Here is a 12,240-nt window from a genome sequence, read left to right as displayed (position 1 = left end):
TGTTGTCTAGAAATTATCTTCTGCCTGTACTTTCAATGTCACAGGTAAAATAATTATATTGTTGGAAGTAATGCTAATGTCTGCTACAAATATCCTCATTTCTAATGTTTAAACGGGCTAACAAGCTTCATTTCCCTAGGTCAAAATCAGTACAATTGGCCTAAAACTTTCCCAGCTTTGTACACTGTTTAGAACACTAGAACTAGAGGTGACAATAACAGAAAAGCAGATTGCATTTACAGACAGACAGACAGACAGACACTTTGCCATGCCTATCACTAATGAACCTAAGAAGATCAGTTGTTCTAAGTCTAAAAATGAGTTACATATTGTGCAACATAATACTTACCTTTTTTTTTTCGTTTTATTAATTTCCTTAAATACTTCATAATAATCTTCATTACCGACATCTGTGTAGACATAAATAATAAATGATAAAATTTATACACATGTACTACTATTGCAGCAAATTCAAACATTCAGCCACTGAATCAGTGAATCTCAGAAAGTGTTTAACTTTGCTTCTTTCAATGAATACATTAGCCATTATTAAGTCACCGTAGTGTCATTCTCACAAACCAGAGTTATTATTTCTACCACTACATTTTGAAATAAAACTCTTGGCATTTTACGGCTGTCAAATTTGTATCTCACACATACGTAATACATATTCATATGCAATGATGTCATGATAATCTGACCAATCAAAGTCCGTCTCTTAAAGAGTACGTTTCAGATAACAACAGCCTCATCAATCATGGCGAATCATTACAACTGCCGCAAAGTTTGCGGCAACACAGAAAAACTACAGGGTAACTCACACATACAACTTCCTCAACAAGAAGTCCTAAAAACTATAATTGGGTAGTACAAGAGAAATGATGGACTTTCACACAGTGATTTGTTGACACTGCAGTAAAAGAAGCTGTGGTTAGCGTTAGCGACGCGACGATGATCAACGGAGTCCCAACACAACTAGCTAGCGTGAACAGCAAACGTACGGTATGCACTGAGTGAATGTGAAAGAGTGAGTAAAAAGACCAGAGTAAAAGTTACTAGTCTCATTTAAATCTACTAGGATAACCAATATTTGACAGGGTTAAAGAGTACAAAGGAAGAACAGGGAAAGATTTGTTGAACATTTACATTAAGGGCTGATAAACGGGTAATGTGCTAGTACGGGTGATGAATGCAGTCGTCCCGATGTTCTTAACTCATGCGTCCGAAGACACTGTGCTAAAAGGTCGTACTTTAATTAGCGTTCATCACAGGTTTAGTTCCTTGTAAAATCAAGACTACGCATGTTAAACAACACTTCAATAACTACAAGTTGTGAATGGAATTAAGATTATCTTGAGTGAACTCGCTTGAATCAGCCAATCTTGGCTTGTTGTAACCATGGCCCTATTGAGATATTATACATTGTAAACCTACTTGTACTTCAGTACTTGCTACAAACTCACGAATGACGGTACAACAAATCCATTCTCTCACAAACCCTGCTTGACACTTCGAGGCAAGATTTATAGATTATTTTATATTCATACATGTATCAATCCTATCTTGTTAGGATGGCAAATAAAATTTCAGTACAAGAGCCCAACTTGGCCAAGCCAGATTTCAGTGTAGCAAACGCAACAATTATTGTAGCTCTGGATAAGAGGTTTCTCCGTCCGCCGAGAAGATGCGTTGAAACACCGTGTACGCCTATACATCCTGAGCTACGATTATTGCAGCTAGCCTTGTCACATCGCTTGTCAAACAAGTTTATTTTCAAACTTGGGTCAAATCACTCTCTTTCTACCGAAAAACATTTGGATGTAGTCCTTTTCTTACGACGCCATTTTTAAAAAATCAAGACCCCATCAATTTTGTAAATTTTGAGCGAAAAACCGACCGAAATTGACGACATAAGACATAAGCGTCAAATTAAGTGGAATGTCAAAATGTAACGATGTATGGTCTGATGGTAAAAGCCACTGGTGAAGTTGTGAACGCACACGTCCGATGTTCTGGTTATAATGAGATCCAGTGTATGTCCTTTCATGTGTCGTCGGAAACTTAACAATAACATGTTGCTCCAAAGTGTAGAAAGTCGTTAAAATGTGTGGCATCATTATTGCTAGGGTCATCGGTATGTATGTTAAAATCCCCAGCAATGACAAGATGGCCTCTTGCGTGAATGATGCCTTCAATAACGGTTGCAAATTCATCAAGAAAATCAGTTACTGTCCACTTACAGCTTTTATGCGAATACGGAGGTCGATAAATGACAATCAGACGAATTGTCGATGCCAGATTCATATTTCCATCTAGTACCTCAAAAGTCTTGAAGGAAGATGTTTTGTTCACATTAAACTTGAGATTTTTCTTGGCAATGACAGCAACACCACCTGATTATATTTGTGATGATTTTACAAAAAACATTTAAAAGAAATTCCACGTTGTTTACTTACATATAAACAGCCGTCGCCACGTTCGAAACGCCCGCGAAAATAGTAACGCAGAGAAGTAGGTCAAAATTGCGACGGAGTAGCACAAAATCTACGTCACACGTGCGCGTACACGTTGAACGTGCAGCCGAAACTCTCTAATATACAAACACGTACTGCAGGCATGACATACATAATATTCGCGTCAATTTTGGTCAGTGTTGTGGTGAAAAAGAGCCAACGGTTATCAAATGAACTAGATATGGTGTTATTGTTCCTAAAGTTTAGGGCATGTTGTTTGATGTCGTGTACATTATAAAATATGAAAAAGCAAGGTATTTTTTTCGCATTTGGCGACTTGGCGAACGTATAGAGTAGTATGAGAAACCCCACACACGTCTATTTTCAAAAAAAATTATATATAAAAGTTATTTTATCACAAGCAGGAAAGGTTACCTTATAAGTTCTGCGGCTACAATCTCTTCGTAAATTTTCTTTGGCGCGAATGTCGAAGGTGCTAATGTTGTCACGTGATTAGGGGTAGACCATTCGATATCCTGGGGGGGGGGGGGTGGCTTGGAAGATTGGAGAGTCATTATTTTTTCCCCAACTGCTTGTCAGTGAATTGTTTTTTTCTCCTTTGCCTATGCTGGCAACTTTATTTTTCTTTCCTTCTTTGAGATATCCGGATTTTTTTTACGTCAATGTTGAACACCTACTTTTGTTGCCACAATTTTCTGTTTGGTTTTCGCACAGGGTAATACAGAGAATAAAAAGATGCTGTTCTATCACACACACATTATATTTAGAAAACTACATATTTCATATGTGAGCCAAGATTTCTCGTTCTCTCGATTGGTCACTTGTTGTGTTCGACAGGTGTAAGTTTGGATATTTTACATTCAAATGAGCTTTATAAGGCGAGCCACACCCCAGACGTGACACTTCCAGAACGGGCGCCTTGCCGTAGGTAGTGTCACTCAATGTCCCTCTCGGTCTAGCCTACGTGCGGGGTAAGAGTTTATGTACTATTTATAATTCATTATACTTGTGTTACTTTTATTAGTCCTATTTAATGAATTATTGTTCGCCTTATGTATCTGCTTTGAGTTGTGTAAACTTTCGTATGCTTTTCTTTTTTTGTATATTCATTGTAGGTTTTTCTAGTCGTCTATTGTCTACACGTGAGTGTGAATAAAGTCTTGTTAGAGATTGAGTGAAACACGTCTCTTTGCCGCAGTTATTTAGTGACCCCGGTCACATTTGGCGTAGTCGGCAGGATGAATTGGACGTCCCTGTACCGACTAACAAACTTGACAAAAGTGAGACTGACAGTGACGATGACGAAACGTATGTCTTACGTATACCACGTGACGATATTTCATTACCTGATGTTCATTCAAAACCTAGAGAAACTGTTATCGAGTCAGACTTAATTGACTATAATAAAACCACTCCTAATTATACTGTAACTGAAACCTCTAATCATACACACCCCACTAAAAATTCACATATCGATGATCAACACGAAGTTCAGCTGACTGATAGTCATAATATACCTTTGAGACGCAGTTCACGTAGTACTGCTGGTAAACATAGTAATCCGTACCATCTACCCCGTTCTGTTCTCCAACAGTCCCAAGTAGTTGACAATATAGAACATAGTAATCCTCAACCTTCGGTAATTGAACTAGGAAATGTACTGACTAATCTAGGATCAACTTTAGGAGAAGTAATCCTCAAGGGTTGGTTGAAAACTAATAATAAATAACTAGAGAAAAAAAATCTAACCCCTAACGTAGTGTATATAAGTTTTGTTTTGTTATTGTTGTAAGTTTAAATTTTGTTGAGTAATCTGCCGAGACAGCAGAATTTAAGTGGGAGAGAATGTGAGCCAAGATTTCTCGTTCTCTCGATTGGTCACTTGTTGTGTTCGACAGGTGTAAGTTTGGATATTTTACATTCAAATGAGCTTTATAAGGCGAGCCACACCCCAGACGTGACACTTCCAGAACGGGCGCCTTGCCGTAGGTAGTGTCACTCAATGTCCCTCTCGGTCTAGCCTACGTGCGGGGTAAGAGTTTATGTACTATTTATAATTCATTATACTTGTGTTACTTTTATTAGTCCTATTTAATGAATTATTGTTCGCCTTATGTATCTGCTTTGAGTTGTGTAAACCTACGTATGCTTTTCTTTTTTTGTATATTCATTGTAGGTTTTTCTAGTCGTCTATTGTCTACACGTGAGTGTGAATAAAGTCTTGTTAGAGATTGAGTGAAACACGTCTCTTTGCCGCAGTTATTTAGTGACCCCGGTCACACATACATGATTGATTTTCAATTAAATAAACATAATTGACAGTTTTTTTATACCATGGTATGATGTAGACTCTCTTACAGCCCTCGGAGCTTCGCTTTACTAAAATTAAAGTTAAACGAATTATTTTGTATGTACCGATGCCAGCTAATTAACCGTACTCGAATATCCTTGTACTGTGCGCCCTCATCGACCATGATAGAGATAACCATTCGTTGACGTGTGACTGCGACGCTCCGTGTTATCGCGAAGCCCCGATAACACGGAGCGTCGCAGTCACACGTCAACGAACATATATCTCTATGTGGTCGATGAGGGCGCACAGTACAAGGTTGTTCGAGTACGATGGAGTACGTTATGTAGATGGTATCGGTACATACAAAATAATTCATTTAGCGTCGATTTTAGTAAAGCGAAGTTCCGAGGACTGTGAGAGAGTCTATGCTGACAGCAGATTGTTACATCTAATATGGCTATTTGATTGGTAAATATTTGAAAATAGTGTGTTTGCACTTCTCTATTTATTTATTTATCATTTTGTTTGTACAGATTATATAACAATATCTAATATTTAACATTGATAACAATGCCTTCTACAAATATGCTATAATGTTGTAAAGTTATAACCCCTGTAGACTGTCGACAGTCATTCGTGCCTTTTTTGCTACGTTTCATCTAAATCAAAGTTGTCGCCTCGCTCCGTAGCACTGAATACTAATGCGTACTGATAGGAACTGTGATTGCGGAAGGCACGAAGGACACTCATGCCTCAGCACTGGTTGATCAGTACGTGGTTATAGTGTTGCTCCAGATCGGAGCGAGGCAACGACTTTAATTGTACATAAAACGTAGCAAAAAGGCATGGACGACTGTCAACAGTCCATAACCCCTGGTACACACTAATAGTACAATCCTGTACACTTCAACTACCTTGAGAGCTTGTCATTTGCATAGCCACTAACCTACATATAAGATTAAATTCTTCACATAAAAATCTCTCTCCTACCAGTTTCTCATTTATACAGCTTTACTGACCAAGACACAACTAGCAGGTGATGTTTATTTGACCCCATCATTATGGGCCAGTCATTTGTTACTAGGGAGCAGTATTTATTTGAAAAATGTTCCTGTATTTTGACAAAAAACATCCATAGAGGGCAGTATTGTGGTGATGTTATGGGGTATGTTTGCTCCTCATACTATTTCCTCTGGTTGTCAAATTCTTCATGGAATCTTTAAATAAATGGCAGGAGTAGAATAATTAGGAATAGAAACATTTTATTCATGTCTGTCTTACCATATATAACAAAACTTGGATATATATATGCAAATATTAACAACAAAATAGAAAGTCATTTCAAATTAACTATCATCAAAGATATTCAATTTCTACATATACTATTGTCATGAATTTCACATCAAGGAATATTTACAGGAGTTAAGTGTAGACACAGAAACAGACAGATAATCTATGCTGAATGATTATTAGTATGTCCATTTCACATCAGTCATACATTTCATACAATAAGCTGTTCCCCCCTGAATCTCTTATGGATGGATTGACCCAGCATACAAAACAACAGGGTGATACAACTATTGCAAGGAAAACTGGGGGTTGACGCTGTGAGTAATCTGAAGAAGGTACATTGTTATGCTTCTGTTAGATCATCATTGAAATACAAATGAATGGCAGGCAAGAATTCATCATCGTTCATACTGAGTTTGTAGAATTCTTCGTCTTCATCTAAAACACTGTTTTGTTCCAATGTTTTGTCCATTTCAAGGTTAGTGCCATCATACTTCCAGGTGTAGCTTGCAGCATGTGCATTATACTTCAAATACCGATCTAATATCTCTGACATGATTTCTTCTGAACACACCTGGTAAAACAAATCAATGTGAGCAAGAAATTTACAACATTGATAAGTAAAGAATATTATCACACACAAGCCAAAATGAAACAAATCTGAATTAAAAGTATGGGATATATACCCAGGTCAGTCTATGTCATGACCTCTTTGACTCAAAGTAACAAGGCCCCTTAGGTCCATTGAACTTTCCTTGTCTGAACAAAAATGTTTCGGGTTTGCTATTAAATGAAAGAAATTTTATAGTTGCTATAAATGAGAAGAAGAAATGTATTTGGGACTAATATCAAACTATCAACACTAAAAGTCAACTTTACACTAGCAGAGTCTCTATATTGTGTATTGTTACTATTGTTTGGTTGATATTGATACTATTGTTTGGTTAATATTGATACTATTGTTTGGTTAATATTGATACTATTGTTTGGTTGATATTGATACTATTGTTTGGTTAATATTGATGTTATTGTTTGGTTAATATTGATACTATTGTTTGGTTGATATTGATACTATTGTTTGGTTGATATTGATGCTATTGTTTGGTTGATATTGATACTATTGTTTGGTTGATATTGATACTATTGTTTGGTTGATATTGATACTATTGTTTGGTTGATATTGATACTATTGTTTGGTTGATATTGATACTATTGTTTGGTTGATATTGATACTATTGTTTGGTTGATATTGATGCTATTGTTTGGTTGATATTGATGCTATTGTTTGGTTGATATTGATGCTATTGTTTGGTTAATATTGATACTATTGTTTGGTTGATATTGATACTATTGTTTGGTTGATATTGATGCTATTGTTTGGTTGATATTGATACTATTGTTTGGTTGATATTGATGCTATTGTTTGGTTGATATTGATGTTATTGTTTGGTTGATATTGATGCTATTGTTTGGTTGATATTGATGTTATTGTTTGGTTGATATTGATGCTATTGTTTGGTTGATATTGATATTATTGTTTGGTTGATATTGATACTATTGTTTGGTTAATATTGATACTATTGTTTGGTTGATATTGTTATTATTGTTTGGTTGATATTGATACTATTCTTTGGTTGATATTGATACTATTGTTTGGTTGATATTGTTACTATTGTTTGGTTGATATTGATATTATTGTTTGGTTGATATTGATATTATTGTTTGGTTGATATTGATACTATTGTTTGGTTGATATTGTTACTATTGTTTGGTTGATATTGATATTATTGTTTGGTTGATATTGATACTATTGTTTGGTTGATATTGTTACTATTGTTTGGTTGATATTGATATTATTGTTTGGTTGATATTGTTACTATTGTTTGGTTGATATTGTTACTATTGTTTGGTTGATATTGATACTATTGTTTGGGTGATATTGATACTATTGTTTGGTTGATATTGTTATTATTGTTTGGTTGATATTGATACTATTGTTTGGTTGATATTGATACTATTGTTTGGTTGATATTGTTACTATTGTTTGGTTGATATTGATATTATTGTTTGGTTGATATTGATACTATTGTTTGGTTGATATTGTTACTATTGTTTGGTTGATATTGTTACTATTGTTTGGTTGATATTGATATTATTGTTTGGTTGATATTGATACTATTGTTTGGTTGATATTGTTACTATTGTTTGGTTGATATTGTTACTATTGTTTGGTTGATATTCATACTATTGTTTGGTTGATATTGATACTATTGTTTGGTTGATATTGATATTATTGTTTGGTTGATATTGATACTATTGTTTGGTTGATATTGATGCTATTGTTTGGTTGATATTGATGCTATTGTTTGGTTGATATTGATGCTATTGTTTGGTTGATATTGATACTATTGTTTGGTTGATATTGTTATTATTGTTTGGTTGATATTGATGCTATTGTTTGGTTGATATTGATATTATTGTTTGGTTGATATTGATACTATTGTTTGGTTGATATTGATGCTATTGTTTGGTTGATATTGATGCTATTGTTTGGTTGATATTGATGCTATTGTTTGGTTAATATTGATACTATTGTTTGGTTGATATTGATGCTATTGTTTGGTTGATATTGATACTATTGTTTGGTTGATATTGATACTATTGTTTGGTTGATATTGTTACTATTGTTTGGTTGATATTGATACTATTGTTTGGTTGATACATGTATTGATACTATTGTTTGGTTAATATTGATACTATTGTTTGGTTGATATTGTTACTATTGTTTGGTTGATATTGATACTATTGTTTGGTTGATATTGATACTATTGTTTGGTTGATATTGTTACTATTGTTTGGTTGATATTGATACTATTGTTTGGTTGATATTGATACTATTGTTTGGTTGATATTGATACTATTGTTTGGTTGATATTGTTACTATTGTTTGGTTGATATTGATACTATTGTTTGGTTGATATTGATACTATTGTTTGGTTGATATTGTTACTATTGTTTGGTTGATATTGATACTATTGTTTGGTTGATATTGATACTATTGTTTGGTTGATATTGTTACTATTGTTTGGTTGATATTGATACTATTGTTTGGTTGATATTGTTACTATTGTTTGGTTGATATTGATACTATTGTTTGGTTGATATTGTTACTATTGTTTGGTTGATATTGATACTATTGTTTGGTTGATATTGATGCTACTGTTTGGTTGATATTGAGACTATTGTTTGGGTGATATTGATACTATTGTTTGGTTAATATTGATACTATTGTTTGGTTGATATTGATGCTATTGTTTGGTTGATATTGATACTATTGTTTGGGTGATATTGATGCTATTGTTTGGTTAATATTGATACTATTGTTTTGGTGATATTGTTATTATTGTTTGGTTGATATTGATACTATTGTTTGGTTAATATTGATGCTATTGTTTGGTTGATATTGATACTATTGTTTGGTTGATATTGATACTATTGTTTGGGTGATATTGATACTATTGTTTGGTTGATATTGATACTATTGTTTGGGTGATATTGTTATTATTGTTTGGTTGATATAGATACTATTGTTTGGTTGATATTGATACTATTGTTTGGGTGATATTGATACTATTGTTTGGGTGATATTGATGCTATTGTTCGGGTGATATTGATACTATTGTTTGGTTGATATTCTTACTATTAATAATACATAGATTATCTTAATGCCTAAAGCATTGATTGTGTTTATGACTAGTAATACGGTAGTAACCAGGAGTTTATGACTAGTAATACGGTAGTAACCAGGAGTTTATGACTAGTAATACGGTAGTAACCAGGAGTCCATATGTGATACAAAAAGTGTCATTAGAATGTAACATTTTGGTTACCAATAAAGTCACACAAAAATTAGTCTGTTTCTGCACCTCATTTGCATACAATTTAATGGTCTCTGTCACACTATGTCAACTCAGATGAGCTTCTCTTGTGTTCCTCCACAATAAACAAACACAAATGTAGACCAACCTCAATAACTTGTTCCTGTGATGTTAATGTGTTGATGACTTTGATAAACCTTGTTTTCCTTGATAGTATACCAACACAGAAGCCATCATCTTTCCACCAAGGTCTACCAAAATCATTAGCCCAATCCGTCCTAGGACATGATGGTGGAATGTGAATGAATCTACCATTTGGTGTGTATGCTATTTTACATCCTGTTGTTGGGTCAATGTGTGTACGGATCTGAAATATATACAGGGATATTGGAGTAAGCTTAACTTATGGGCCATTGCATTTCTGACACACAAGCAGATAACTTCAACTGTAAAATAAACAATCATGCAGTTGCCATACACAGTTGTGATGTAGACACACATACATGTACATGTAAGTAATCATGTTGCTCACCAAAAGGAAAGCAAACAGTTGAAATACTAAAATGGCTATGTGGTGTTTTGAAGTCTCTAATGAATAAACAACACGGTGACAGTCAGGGATGTCAAGTTACAGTAGTCTTTGTATCCATACTACAGATTAGGAATAAGACACAAAACTTACATCTTTAATCTTAGCATCAAACCAATGTGAAATGTCTTTGCCAGCTGAAGCAACAATTGGTTTGAGTAACACATCACCTGGTAGGAAAGTTAAAAAAATAGGTTTCATTAAAGTACAAAATCGCTGATTTCTGATAAGTATCAAGCATTGCAATGTGTCATATCCCAGTTTGCACATACATGTATCCTGTGAAAACAATCAGCCACTCACTGACCTTAATATCAGTCATGTGACAAATCTCACCTATCAAATCATGGGTGCACTTGATTTGCATAATCATGATACATCCCCTTTACATGTATATTATATTTAGGAAAATAAAAAAAACTAATTATTAAAATGATACTGATGTACAAATATAGTACTAATACAACTAATAATGGTATAGATTTTAAAATTACCATCCACTACTACCCCAAAAGTAAATATCAATAACAAATCAAAATAATGAACAATAACAAATAACAATAATGATAACAATAACAAATAACATTAATGATAACAATAATGATAACAATAGTGATAACAATAACAAATAACAATAATGATAACAATAACAAATAACAATAATGATGATAACAATAACAAATAACAATAATGATAACAATAATGATAACAAAACTTTAAACAATCAAGACTTCCAAGTATAAGAACAAGAAACGTTGCTGAGATAAAGTTAATCTAAATTTTGCTACACCTCCTTTTGTTAATGGCTTAGCCCTTATTTCACATTTTGACACAGTGACGAGGATTGATACCTTTTCCTCTTTTGAGCAAATCCAGATAATGTCTCTGCTTATAATATAACTTACATGATGTATTTGTGGTGTTCAAACACTAGCTCTGGATGTATATATGCTACAAAGTTTGACACGTCTTCCAGAGCTATTCAAACACACACATATCATTAATAAACTATAAAAAAGTTATATTTAATATTAATAAACTATAGAAAAAAGTTATATTTAATATTAATAAAGTGTATTCACAGTTAGTTTATTGTTTACTTTTGCAACCAGGTAAGAAAATAAAAAGTAAAATGAAAAATGTTGTCACACAAAATAAAATATAACACAGAATAAGAAGGTATTGCAAATAAAAACAAAGCTACAATTATTGCATCTATTGATCTAAGGAGAACCATTTGATTTATGTTGGGGGAGGGGGGAGTAGGTATGGCAGCAAATTTTTTTCCCATCACTGTATGACTCCCTAGTTCCTGCCATGAAAGTATCACGCACGATCATACAAACATTACTGTGTACGAGTACAAGTGACAACTATAATGCACAACGTGAACTAGTACTAGTAGTAGTAGTACTGTACTAAAGGACTCATTCGGAGTGCGTGTAGTCAACTCGACTCACCTTGATATTTCTCACAAAGCGGTGTTAAATCATATACTTTCCCGAGAAATGATACCCAACAGTCCTTCAGAGTGTTGTGTACAGCAACCTCAGATGGAGTGTAATACTTCGGTCTCATTTTTCTCCCGTGAAATCTTATTTTTCTCAGACGAAGTACAACCTAACTGACTACTTGCTTGCAGATGTCGAACACAGTGCTTGTTGCCAACACAACAATATTATATACTACCCCGTATGTGCGACCTTTGACCTTGTA

At 34.0% G+C, this 12,240-nt stretch overlaps 1 protein-coding gene across 1 annotated transcript; it reads right to left on the bottom strand.

Moving 5' to 3' along the window:
- Positions 1-5,303: 5,303 nt before the first annotated feature.
- Positions 5,304-12,167, bottom strand: LOC144445706 (cytochrome b5 domain-containing protein 1-like). Its single transcript, XM_078135349.1, has 4 exons — positions 11,985-12,167; positions 10,618-10,694; positions 10,084-10,302; positions 5,304-6,631 (listed from the first exon to the last, which is right to left on the bottom strand). The coding sequence occupies exons 1-4, from the start codon at positions 12,100-12,102 to the stop codon at positions 6,401-6,403; spliced, it is 645 nt and encodes a 214-aa protein (XP_077991475.1). The 5' UTR covers positions 12,103-12,167; the 3' UTR covers positions 5,304-6,400.
- Positions 12,168-12,240: the final 73 nt, after the last annotated feature.

This window comes from Glandiceps talaboti, chromosome 14, assembly GCF_964340395.1.
Source record: "Glandiceps talaboti chromosome 14, keGlaTala1.1, whole genome shotgun sequence".
NCBI classification, from domain to species: Eukaryota; Metazoa; Hemichordata; class Enteropneusta; family Spengelidae; genus Glandiceps; species Glandiceps talaboti.
This window is presented reverse-complemented; position numbering and strand designations above follow the sequence as displayed.